Source organism: Enhydra lutris, unplaced genomic scaffold (assembly GCF_002288905.1).
Source record: "Enhydra lutris kenyoni isolate GAN:26980312 unplaced genomic scaffold, ASM228890v2 scaffoldscaffold14, whole genome shotgun sequence".
NCBI classification, from domain to species: domain Eukaryota; kingdom Metazoa; phylum Chordata; class Mammalia; order Carnivora; family Mustelidae; genus Enhydra; species Enhydra lutris.
The window spans coordinates 16,908,743-16,922,290 of NW_019154098.1; the positions used below are offsets into that span (position 1 = coordinate 16,908,743).

At 41.0% G+C, this 13,548-nt stretch overlaps 1 protein-coding gene across 1 annotated transcript in view; it reads right to left on the reverse strand.

Annotated features, from left to right (window-relative positions):
* The window catches only part of LOC111146580 (family with sequence similarity 91 member A1), a 47,148-nt gene extending 34,248 nt beyond the window's left edge, over positions 1-12,900 (reverse strand). The window contains exons 1-8 of the mRNA XM_022502192.1: positions 12,810-12,900; positions 7,623-7,707; positions 6,430-6,581; positions 4,705-4,762; positions 3,943-4,010; positions 3,261-3,374; positions 1,649-1,739; positions 1,177-1,239 (exon numbers count right to left, since the gene is read on the reverse strand). Of these exons, the coding sequence (XP_022357900.1) occupies positions 1,177-1,239; positions 1,649-1,739; positions 3,261-3,374; positions 3,943-4,010; positions 4,705-4,762; positions 6,430-6,581; positions 7,623-7,707; positions 12,810-12,881 (703 nt within the window). The 5' untranslated portion in view covers positions 12,882-12,900. The remainder of the gene's footprint in view (positions 1-1,176; positions 1,240-1,648; positions 1,740-3,260; positions 3,375-3,942; positions 4,011-4,704; positions 4,763-6,429; positions 6,582-7,622; positions 7,708-12,809) is intronic.
* Between the last annotated feature and the right edge of the window lie 648 nt (positions 12,901-13,548).

Below are 13,548 nucleotides of genomic sequence, written 5' to 3' on the forward strand. Positions count from 1 at the left end.
AATCTTTTTAGGAGATTCTCAAATGAGTCAACATTAGTTTACTGATGAGAGTAAAGACTAGAATAACGCATAATGCATTCCTATTTTCTCACAGTGACAGGAAACCACTATCAGCCCCGTCCTCCAGAAATCATTTCCTTGTCAAAACCTTTCGAACTGTAAAACTAGTATTTTATTTGTTATAGCAGCAATTCTACAAAGCAGAATTAGTATGTCATTGCTTTTTGGCTGTCCTTCCAAACTGAAAATAGAATTCATGTTTGCACATGGTTCAAAATCCACTCTTAAAGAACCACTGACGCATGCGAACACAAATAAAGGTCAGGACACACAACAGCATGATAACCTGTCCGGATTCAACATGGATAGGAGGGAGTATTCTTGTCATAAGCCCCTATCGTCGCTCAATAGTTAGTAGCAAAGTCATTCCCTGGCAATTTTTGACATTTTATATTTGATTACACAAACATTAAATATCTTAGTATGAGGAAAGATACCAACAAACCAGAACAACAGCTGAAAGATGTGCTGGAAAACATACCTTAACATATGACCTAAATACAGTGTAAGAAATCTAACCTAGAGGAGAAAAGCTCCACTGTGTTCAAGGATGTTAACCACATCACTACCATAGCAAGAAAAGTGTAAGTAACCTCAATAACCAGCAACAGGTTAATACACTGATACATCCACCAGAAAATACACAAGGGCTTTAATAGCGGTTTAACTTGGGAATGGGTGAAGGAGAAAGGGAGGAGTAGATAAAGACGAGAAAGACAATAGTGACACAAAAAAATAAGACAGGCACACAGAGTAAAACTACCAGATGACAGGACTGAACATCTATAAAACCAGTTATGCACTGAACAAAGACTAAAAGGACATCAATCTGTAAAATCATTGAGTTGATTTGGGATGTGAGAAATTTATTTCAGATTTCCATTATTTTAACATTACATGTACAACAATGTGAAGATAAAAATAAGGAATTTAAGTAAAACACACTGCAATGCGTTACCATGTAACAAAGGAGAAATGTCTTCCTCTGAGAAATTCTATTATTGCAGATCTCAGAATGGTATGTGTCTAATCTGTTAGGGTGATAGATGTGATGTACACAATGCCCAGGACCTAGTAACCATTGAAAAATAGCGGAAAACACAAGCACATACTTACCTGCTATACAACTGTCATCAGATATTGGGACATCCAGATAAATAAATCCTTTGTTATATAAGCCTACGGAAGCAAAAGTATTTGTTTTAGGTGGAACACTAAACCACAATAAATTTAAAACAAAACAAAACAGATTCCTGATTTTCTATAAAGATCCTTACAACTGAATGCTAGGTGAAGGAGAAAAAAAGTAAACAGAAGAGGAAAAGAACTGAAGTTTTCAAATCTGTTTTCTTCATATGCTCAGAACTACAGAAATATCCTTACAACTCATCTGTATAAATTTCTAGTGTATGTGAATAACTGAATGAAAGCCACACAGGGAAACAATGGACCAAAGTCACAGCTCAAACAACAACAAGACTTAGTAAATAGTACCATGTGTATCTAACTGATAAAAATTTCTATTAATTATTGATGGTTTAGAACAAGTTTTTATGTTGACAAAAGACCGCTTCTACTAACCACTTACTATGTACTACATTGTAATCAAGTGATCCAGAGAGCTGAGGGCCCGCGTCGATGATCTTATCAATAGCGCATTTCTCAGGCAATGTGCATATCTTTAAGAAGAGCAAAATATTTTCAATTAAGTTCGATCCAAAGTAATTCGGAAGTCTCCTGAAATCATGTTTAAATCGAATGATTATTACGATTATGATTATTATATATGATTATATATTATTACATTTTATGTATTATACGTGATTATGATTATTATGTATCATTAGCTAAATGTACCACATACTTTTTCTTTTATCACTCTAGAATTCAAAGGAAAAAGCTATGTACATAACCGTCAATTAAGGCGCCATAATATGCTACCAACAGAATGGAGGACAAAGTAATTATAAGTACCAATATTTGCTGTTAAGTATTAAGTGTTACCTAACAAATACCAATATTTAATCATCATCTCTGAATGGGATTTGGTTCCATTTGCTGACTCTGAACCGCTCAGATCAGAAGTTTATTCAGACTCCACATGCATTTATCAGTGACAGGAAGTTCACTATCTTATGACAGTCTGAGAGCTGTTAGGAAGTTCTCACACTGTTCCGCTCATGAGATTTAATCCATCTTCTGAAGTAAAATAAAATGCAAACTAAAAAAAAAAACCCCACACTCACTTTTACTCCTTCAACCACAGAAAGGCGTGACCTGGTCTCTAGGCCCTCTGGTCCGTGGCCCTGCCCCTTTTCCTCCAAATCATCATTTCTTCTACCAGGCACAGGCTCATCTGCAACGTGGTCTGACACTGGGAACATCACTGCCCTTGATCTAGGCCCTCCCCGCCCCGCACCAAAGCACCTCCCTCTTCCAGAGGACACTTCAGCAGAGCCACGAGAAGCACCACTCCCACAGCAAAGTGGCTGAGGTAAAATCCTGCACCTTCACCCCCATGGTGACTTGAACCATTACTTCATGCCTCTGTGCTCACTTTCCCCATACATGAAATGGCGTACAAGGAAGACGCACCCGGGGGGCTGTTAAGAGCATCTGAGACAATACAAAAGGTGCTGGGAAGAGAGCCCCACGCCTCTAGCACACAGCAAGTGCTCGGGAAGTGCCGGCCGCTATCGTGGCAGCTAGCTGCAGCATCACGTCACTTGAGATGAAGCTTCTGTCTAATCCGAGTCCCCAGATTACTGAACACGAACCAAGTCAAGTCTCCCTCATTATTGGATTTTTAAAAATGTACTGACTTGAGAGAGAGAGAACATGCATGCATGCACATTAAGCAGGGAGGGGGCAGAGGGAGAGAGGATCTCAAGCAGGCTCTGTGCATAGCGTGGAGCCTGATGTGGGGCTCGATCGCACGACCCTGAGATCACGACCTGAGCAGAAATCAAGAGCTGGACGCTTTACCGATGGAGCCACCCAGGTGCACCCCCCTCATTACTAAAGAGTGTCTTTGAAAACCACCAGTATTCTACCCTACCACAGTCATTTACAACTTTGAACTTACACTTAATTTTCTTCAGGAAAACCAAATAGTGTTACTTTTTAAAAAAATTAGAGCTATGATTAAAAGTTATAATTTAAAGAATAAAAATCCAACGTTTAATTCCCAAGGGATCTACCTTTATGTCATCTTCTGTGATATATCCGGCCTGCACCACCCACCACGCCTCTATGGCGATCTCCACTGGCTTCACTGGTAGAAGATCACGAGCCGTTTTCCTTCTGAAAAATTTCTTCAATGGTACAAACGTGAGAATTTGCAGTCAGCCTGAAATCCATACTTTCTTTTTTACTGATCATAGTATAAGACTGTTTCTCACAGTCTAATAAACAAATCTTTTTAAACCCTCCTGCTTTAAAATCTGAAGAATTTTAGATATACTGGAGAGAAATATACTATAGAGAAAGTCATTCTTCAATTATTTCAAACTGAATTACTTCAAAACACTAATCACCAAGTCTGGATCTAAATCCAGAAACTCAAAGGAAATCCAGGAGGTAAAAATGAATTTGGAGAACGTGTCCTTACTTCACCCATCATGCTGGGAGAGGAATGAGCAAGTAAAAAGACTAGCAGAGCAAAAATTAAATTTTAAAAATAAATATTTTATTCCTTAAACATTTTAATTCAATAATCGCATAAGCATAACCTAGAAAATATGGAGGAGTTGTTTTGGTATTTTATCTGAAGCATATTTTCTTGATCAAAGAAATTTCAATTCAGTATTTCTACTACTTAAAACAATCAGAATGTGTGATAACAGGGATGAAAAAAGAAAGGGAAGGAAACAACTAACTTACTTTTGACGACCGACACTGATTCATCAGATCAATGTACTGATTTCTTCCTATGCCAAGAAGCCTTAGACCTGAAATTAAGAGCCTTTATTTTAAAAACACTTAATGTATCTTAAAATATCAGTACACCCAGGTCTTTTAGGAAAAAACCCTTAGCTTTTGTTCATCTCTGATGACTGATTAACAATCAACATCAAATTAAAATAAATTCTTCAAACAAAATACAAAAGAAAACCAAACTGGGAAAGATGAACTCGAGCTGACACCTCTGGCCATGTCACATGGAAAATCTTTAAAAAGCAGAAACCCTTCCAAGACCGGGAAGTCAAAGTGTACTTCTCAGCAAAAGTTTCTCCTTACACAAGAGAACGGTGTCACATGTCAAATATATACTTCCTTAAAATAAGCATAATAAAGCAAATTATATTAGTAACAACTAGGTATCATGCTGCGAAACTATCATGTACAAATTTTAAATTTTCTTCCCTCATGTGGAACACAACACAGCCCAAGTATCAGAAAGAATTCATTTTCTAGAAATACAGACTTCTTCTCATTTTACCCTCTAACATATTTCTCCCTTAGACATTTAGACTAAACCTTATACTTGACTTGCCTCACCTGATAAAAATTCCTACCAACACTGTTGCTTGCTGTTCCCATGCTTCAGATGTCTCAGATTAAAAACACACATGACGACACACACAACAGCACGCATGCACAACGACAGACTAATCGTTACCTTCAGCGTCATTTCATACTTACAGTCAGCAGCAGTAAAATTGGGCAATGAATCATAACTCTTCTCACTGTTCATAATGTCCTTTCAAAAAGAAAACAATTAAAAATTCTAAATGCAAAATATCCTTAGATAAAAAGTGTGAGTAAATACACATTAAGAGAGCCAAACAGGATAATCAGAATTGTTGCCCGAAGCACTGAGATGAGAGTGTGCGACCTAAAGCATGCAGGCAGCCCTGTGCTACTGGCCACCTGGGCCCAACCGAGTCACCGAAGATCAGCCCTTCCGGTCTGGGTTTCCCACAGCGCTCCTGAATCCCAAACATCTGCCCTGCAACTTGCGCTCTGTGGAAGCTAACGCAGGGAACACCGCTTTCAGAGCTCCCGGTTCCTGCCTCTCCATGCCTCACACCTCATCCCAGATTCGTGCCCCGAGAGAGGGCCCCTGATGTGTCACGCTTCCATCAACACACATCTGAGATGCGCACCACCAACAGAGACTGTGACCACTCAGTCATCTTTGCTCCTACGAGACCCAACCAGCAGCACAGTTTACCTCAGCATCCAGCTTCTTCCAATGCCCATCTGTTACTCCAATAATAAACCAAGTGTCTACCGTGGGGATAGGGCCTATTTTCAACCTAGGACCTACACCCAATGGTATAAGAACAGAAAGCAGAGAGCAGCAAGTGCCTGAACACAACTGAAAGTTGGTAAAGGGGAGAAAAAACCCTCCCCCTATTATCTCTCCTGAACCTCGTGGTCAGTGCCAGCAAAACAAAGAGGCAGTCCAAATTATTCTACGTACTGATTACCTGCCACCTTCATTCTGCCGCCCTGGCTCCAGGAAAGGGGATCGACAGAAACCAGGGCTGTCAGGCCTCAAGCTTTACGCTAATATTTCCTCCCAAACAGGGGCACAGAGACATGGGAGACGCAGGACGGCCTAAGTGCTTGTGAAGAAGGGGCTCAGGGAGAAAAGCAAAGGGAGCTCTCGCAGAGGAAGCCACATCGGAACGTGACCTCACTGTTCCTGCACGTTCCCAGCTCCTTCAGTTCAAGGCCTCCCCCTGCTCTGGAGGCGGCTAGTGGGCCCAAAACAGCGGCACTCAGATAAAATTAAGTAGCCACTGAATACTAGACAAACATTGCCAATCTTTACACACAGCTCACTTAAAAACAGTATATTTAAAGTTCCTTGACAAAGGTCTAAATACTGACTTTGGAAAAAAGCTAACATCCAAAAATTAATAAAAATGGCAAGACATTAGCAGCCAGAACTACAAATACCTTTCTTTTTCTAACATGTGTATTGCATGTTGGGTTTATAATCACTTATTCTTTCTCTAGTCAGAGAATCGTTAAACGCATTAAGTTTCTCTGAACTCAATGCTCAGTTCTGTCACCCACATTTTCAACCTTAATCACGTGTTCAAAGCAGTCGGTTTTATAGAGACTCTGCTAACATAAATGAATGACTAATGCTACAACAGCACAGAGGGTCAACAATGCCCTCAAAAACACGGCACAAAAACAGGTACCTTTCCACTACGAGAGCCTGGACAACAACTCCTTGTACAGTGTGGATGACACAGTTAACTCGTAACCAACTCTCTTTTTTTTCCACTGTAAACTCAGAAACAATGCCCACTAGGGCTGAGAAGGGGACAGCCAGTCACTACTGGCATCGCTGTTGACGACACCGAGTCCCGTCCCATTCCTAATGCCCCACGTACACCGTGAACTCACCTCCATGATCCCAGTATAGTATGAAAACGGTGTTATCCTCAGGCCCTTTACCATTATATCTGACAGATGGTAAGGGTACAGCATGAGATGATCACGACTGTACTTTAGCAGCTCCTCGTAGTATTTGCGTTCATCTTTCTTGACATGTTTAACTGGGGAAAGCGAGAAATTTTCAATTTTCAGGTGTCTTACAGTTATCTATAATTATAAATGCAATAAGAACTACTTTACAAACCAACATTAACTAAAAATAAAAGCACAGTAGTTGGAAGAGAACAAACGAAACTAAGTTGGAACAAAGAAACAAGCCACAAAGAAACAGACTTCAGAGTACACAAGCGGAATCTGCAACAGGACAGATAAATAGAGAAAGAATTCTTACCAAGTCAGAAAGCCAAGAAAGCAATCATGGAATGTTCTCTCTAAAAGATGCAAAACGCAAGCTAGAATTCATCAAATCCCTTACTATACCACAAGAGAGCCAAACTGAATAGTAGTTTTCAACGCATCAAGTCAATTTCAAAAAATTATTTAATAATTTTTGTTCTTTAAATGGAAAAAGACCCCTGACTCCCATGAAATACATTTAAATAAAACAAAACTATCTCTGAACTACAGTGCTTAATCTGAGAGTAAATCCATGCACAGGAAGACTAGCAGGGCAATAGAACAGACTAATGAGTCATCTGACAAAAACCAAACATTTAAAGAAAAAGTTAAAACACACACACACACACACACACACACACACACACACACACAATCAACTATGCTTAAAATTTGTTCCAATTATTACAGAGATTTCATTAAATTTATATTTTGAAAATTTATGGGAAAAAAACCCACAAAATACAAAATCAGAAACTATTAAGAATGAACGTACGTCTCTTCTGGCTTATTTTTTCACCTAAAGTGAAAAAAGCACATCTGAATTGAGATTAATATTCTATAGGTAAAATGAATCTACAAATGATACTCTTTAAAAAAAATAATTTGAATCTGATTTAGAAGGAAAAATTTACTTGCTCTTACAAATTGTTGTTAGGTGGGATGGGTCAGTACAGAGCTTCTTAAATGTCTACATGGAGTAATTTCAGTATTATAAAACATGCATGGGAAAGACAGGATAGATTAATGAAAATGGTAAATAGCAACAGGTGTTTCCACCGTGATATAAAAATGTCTCTACTTACCTAAGTTGTTTCTATATCGTAATTGATTGCGGATACTGTAAAGAACAACCTGCTTTTCATATTCTCTCTGTGAATTTCCAAGACTCTAAAAAAAAAAAAAAATCAGATAGTTTTAAAAATAGCTTCTGAACTAAACAACAATACTTTTTCCTCACAGTTTCAAAACCATGCTCCTTAATTTTATCCTACTACCTCTAATTTCCAGGACAAAGAATATTTTCTTAAATGCTATTATACTAATTTTCATTCTATAATATTAAACAAAAATTCGATGTGTTTATTTTCAGTTTGCCTTTCTAAAAGGACTTACTGAAATTACCTAAAGTATTTAATATCAAATAACAGTCCAAGAGCATAACTTTATTAAACTAACAAAAAACTAACCTCTACTTAAAAAGATTTCTTTCTTGGGGCGCCTGGGTGGCTCAGTGGGTTAAGCCGCTGCCTTCGGCTCGGGTCATGATCTCAGAGTCCTGGGATCGAGCCCCGCATCGGGCTCTCTGCTCTCTAGGGGAGCCTGCTTCCTCCTCTCTCTCTGCCTGCCTCTCTGCCTGCTTGTGATCTCTGTCAAATAAATAAATAAAATCTTAAAAAAAAAAAAAAAAAAAGATTTCTTTCTTGACTGTTCCTAATTTGTGTGTGTTGAATAAGTGGACAGATGGATAGATGGATGAATGGATGGTTTCTTGCACCTACTTATCTTTTTAATTTAAGAGTGGCAACTAAAAACAGATCCCTGTCTGATAATTATTTACATTTGAGTGCTATGATTATTAAAAATTAATGTCTCTGGAGAATGTACATTTCAAATGTACCTCTAAATGATAAGATGACTTCTTTCCTCTTTTCTTTCTAAGATTTACTTATTTGAGAGAGAGAGAGAGCAGGCGCACACATGCAAGTGTGGGGAGGAGTGGAGGGAGAGGGAGAAAAAGAATCTCAAGTGGGCTGCCCACTCAGCACGGAGCCAGATGCAGGGGTTCAACCTCAGGACACTGAGATCATGACATGAGTGGACATCAAGAGTCCAGTGCTTACCCGACTGAGCCACCCAGGTGCCCCAATAAGATGACTTCTAAAAAAACACCTTCTCCTTACGGATTTGTTAAAAATAAATTTTAGACAATTTTAGAATTCTGATACACTTTTTAATAGGCAAAAACCTTTCTGGCTGTGCTTTGGTGTTTTAAGTTCAAAATTGGGCTTTCATGAAAACAAGGAACAAGTATGTCTGATTACAGTCAACATTACATTCAATGTGCAACCACAAACTCAATTTAACATGACTGCTCTCCCTCTTTTTAATTACTAGGTATGATCTTTCCAACACGCTGTAATATAAAATCAGACATCTTAGAAACTAATGGCAGAAAGATCAGAGGATTCAGTTATTATACTTCCTACCCACAGGTCTGAAAGCCAAGGTAAATGTTTCTACACATACCTTCACCGAAGGCCATCTTCACAAGACAGGTTAAGACATAGAATAAACTGGCCCATAACTGGACCACTGGTGGGATGTACTTTAACAAAAAAGTGACATGTGAGAAAACGGAAATCTTTCTTCCTGAACCTATGTTAATTAGTTTTCACCGGCTAAACAGTGACCCGTACTACTGACAGAATATACGTGCTTTTATTTTTTTCATCCGTCTTAACATTTGCAGAGGTTAGGAGCAAAGGTCATCACAGAGAAACTACTCCACATCCTCTATGCAGCACCAAAACCTGGGTAATAAAGATGTTGAGGGGAATTCAAATGCTGGGTTTGCTACAAAACTTGTAAAGGGTTTTCTCTAGCTTTGTTGCCAGAGAAGTAAGCCTCTTTCCCAAAGAACACAAAACACAGACGCACACAGCACACGATTTTGGTAGAACCTGGAGCATCTTCTGCACTTGAGGTTTGCTCTTCTGTTTTAAAATAAATCTCTTAATTTATCTCAACTTACAACCAGGTTCCGCCTTTCTAACTTCATTCCTGGGAACGCCAGAACAAAAAGTGTAATCAAGCCACTCATACAAAACATAAGGGCCTGTTAATTATAAGCCAGTTAGAGGATGCAACGTTTCAACATCTAAGCCTTCGTGCCAGGAATTAAGTAACAACTGACCCTGATCAAGCAATACATATGTGGGCCCACAAACACCTAAAAACTCTATTAGAAGTTGATTTTGTTCTTCACTACCCAGATACATAAAATAAAACTGCTCTGTTCACAAAGATTCCTTGGCTTCTCTCCACTCCTCCCCCAAATTTCCCACCATTCACATTCTGAAACACTGTTACCACCACAGGAAGCAAACTAAAAGAAGGGTCATTTTACTCTGAGACCCACTGACCCTGCAGAAATAAGGACCAGGTCTGACAGATGAAGTACAGCGGCACATAAAAGGCACCGTAACAGACTCAGAGAGACGTAGCCACTGGCTATCAGACAACCACTGCACATCAGATTATGCTAATAGCAGAAGGAATTTTTTTCTAAAGACTTTGCTCCCACAAACCCCAATCACGGCCCCCCACAATAAAGATACGCACAATTTTTTAATTGACTTTCTTAGATGATACAGAACATCGTCATAAGACTTTCCTTAAAATAACTACAAATTGTTTTTGAATAATGAATACAAGAAACTAATAAGCTACAAAAAACCTTGAAATAATGGCCTTATCTACAACTTTTAATGTATTTTTTAAAGTCCTGCACAGCCCATTATCAAATAAAAACATTCATCCCATCCATATAAAAGCTTTATGTACAGTTCGTAAAAATCTGGAATCCCCTTACCACTAGACATGCGCTTTTAAGAAAAATCTGAAATCACCTTCTCACAGCTTTCAGGAGTGGTAAATGAGTCATTTCTAAATTAAAGTCATCAAAGCTTACTGGAAACTCTATCAAAGTATTTAGTAATGGCAATACTAAATAATGGCAAAAAAAACAACAAATTCTTTCCGTACAAGGACCATTTCCCACTTTTAAAGTGACTGAGCTTTAGTCCTGGAAAAATACTTCTGACTAATACCATCACTCACTTGCTCCAAAAATATTTACTAAAAGCCAACCATGTGATAGGTGCCCAAAATACAAAAGCAAAACAGGTAATGTAAGCAGCAAATGCAACACAGTGGGGTTGAGTGGTATGGATGAGAAACAGTGCCAGGGAGGGTCAACTTCTCTAGATGTAGGTCAGGGAAATCCTTCCTGGAGGAGTTCTGACATTCAAGAAGTTACAAGTAATCTACAGGAGACAGGCAGTACAGGACTGAATGGGCCTTTTAGAAATCTCACCCCAGTGTAGTATGAGGAATGAATGTGAGGGAGTCCTTCAGTGAAGAAGAAAGACCAGACAGAAAGCTGATGTAGCAATCCAAGGTGGAGCGTGACCTAGATGAACAGTAGTAAGGCTAGATAAAGTCCAAGGAAGTAACTAGTACAGATGGATTTTCCAACACCTTCTCCAAGTGGAAGTTTACCCTAAGCTAAGCAACTATTTTTTAAGTGATCTTATCAAAATTTTAATTTAATGTCACATTTCTACCTAATGATAATACTGATTTGTGATTATTTTTAATAGTCCTAAGTATTAGATATGCTTTTGCCAATACTAATTGAGATCCATTATTCATGCTAAACGTAACTGAATCATCCATCTTTCTTCCATTATGCTACATTTATATTCGTGAAACGAGAAGTAAAGATGGAAACAAAGAAAAGCACTCTTGGTTCTTCCATCTGTCTCCGGATACGCCCCAAAACCCCAAAGAACAAAACTACCAAAGCCCTCATTCGAGCTTAACAAGAGAAACACTCTTTCAAGCTTAGAGCTTTGTTCTTCCAAGTCAAGATAAATGCCACATGGGCAGCCACAGAAAACCAAAAAATCTTAGTTCCTTTATCTTGCTACTTTCTTGTTGGGTATCTTCCGTTGAAAGCACTTTCCCCGTCACGTGATGCATTGCCAGGACCTTAAATTATTTGTTTCCCAGTACTACGCCCCCATGCTGAGTGAGGAAGCAAACTAATAATCCTATACCATCACCACCACCATCCCAAACGTTCCAAATATAACTGCCCAGCGCCAGTGGAAAACAGAATTTCACTCTGAACCAAGCAGAAAGGGAGGAACTTGAAGCTCAATCCATGGCCAGAGAAACAGCACCTTATATGCAGCATCTATCACTATCTTCCTAAGATTCAACACCACCTGCCATGTTCGGTACTTCTTCATTTAGTTGTTTACTGTCTTTCTTTACTAAGATGTAAGCTCCATGAAGGCAGGGTCTCTATCTTGTTGACGGGGCAAACTACCCACACCCGGAACAAGGCATAGCAATCAGGTGTTCAGTTAACATTTGCTGAGCAACTGGTAAAAATGTCATTCAAGCAATTGAGAATTAACCCTCAAAAAAAACCAAAAAAACCTCCTGGCACTCTCTTGTTCAAACATCGCTAGTAAGCCTTTCCTGTCTAGGGGATACAGTCCAACAATCAGAGTAGGAAAGCCCCTTCAAAATCTGGCCCTGCCTGCTTTTCCAGCCTTATCTGCTACCAACCAACCTCCACTCACTCACAAACTCCCACCTCCAAACACCAGTATACCCACATCTCCACCTCCCTGGATACTAAGTTGCTAGCTACTCTCAACACGCTCTTTCACTCGTCCAAGTTCTTCAAATAACTTTCCGTCTCCCCGGAAAATCTTACTCCCTCTTATCTTTCATTCGTCCTTTAAGGCCCAATTTCAGTGCCTCCTCCACACGGGCTCCAGACACTCCCTGGACAATTTCTTACTCCTCCGTGTGCCCACATACACTACAATGCAAGGATGTGTGCGCGGCTATCCTCCTGTAACGCAGTCATTTGTTTCTCGTCTATTCCTCACCATCCTGAAGTTCTAGAGGTCAAGGGTCGCAAGCGCCTGACCCAGCGCCTGACCCAGCGCCTGGTTTAAACGAGACTACAGGCAAAGGGGCCAAACGAGTCCATCCCATTTACCAACCGCCCCATCCTGCCCCTGTGGCCCCACAGCCGTCCCCTCCGAACCCCTAACCTGCGGGACTACTGCCCCGAGACCGCGGCGGGAGAAGGGCGGGGAGTCAGCCGCGAGGGGCAGCCCCGGCCCAGGGGGCAAGGTGAGCAGGTGACGGCAGGGCGGGGCCCCGACCCCAGATTCCGGCCGTACCTGCCTCACGTTGGCCGGCAACTTGCTCCAGGGGTAGTTGTGCCGGATGTGAAACTCCACGTCTATGTTCATGATGCCGGGAGCCCGGCCGACAGCGGCCGTGACCGCAGCTGGAACGACGCCTCCCGCTTGCCCGCCCTCGGCCTATCGGGGAGCCCGCGGGAGGCCCCGCGCCTCACACTGCGGAGGGCCGGGGCTGCCCCATGGCCAGGGATCCCGACAGCTTCGCGCTGCCGGGCCACGGGGCACAGGAGGAACAGAGACCCTGCCAGGAGCGCCTAGGCAGCTCCAAGTTTCTTCCTAGTTTCGGCCCGCCGGAAATGGCTTTGGGCTTGCGTCACTTCCGCCCTCTGGCGCGAGGCTTGAGGGGCGGGGCACTGACTGGCCTCCTGCCCCGCCCCCAGACCGTAGGGGGCGGGGCAAGGAGGTGGTGAGGCCGAGTCCAGTTTAACCGCCCCCTGCCCACGTGTTTGGCTCCACCTGTCAGTGTCTGGATGAATAAAGAGAAATTCTTGGGTGTGCATTGTCATTGCCGGATGTCCCACTTTTCTCCAGTTTCAGGCACTGGAGTAAGTTGTCTAAGAATGTCTAAGAATTCCTCCTTGGGGAGGAAGTCATAGCTGGCTTTATTTATTTTTTTTTTTTAAGATTTTATTTATTTATTTGTCAGAGAGAGAGAGAGAGAGGGCGAGAGTGAGCACAGGCAGAGGCAGAGGGAGAAGCAGGCTCCCCGCTGAGC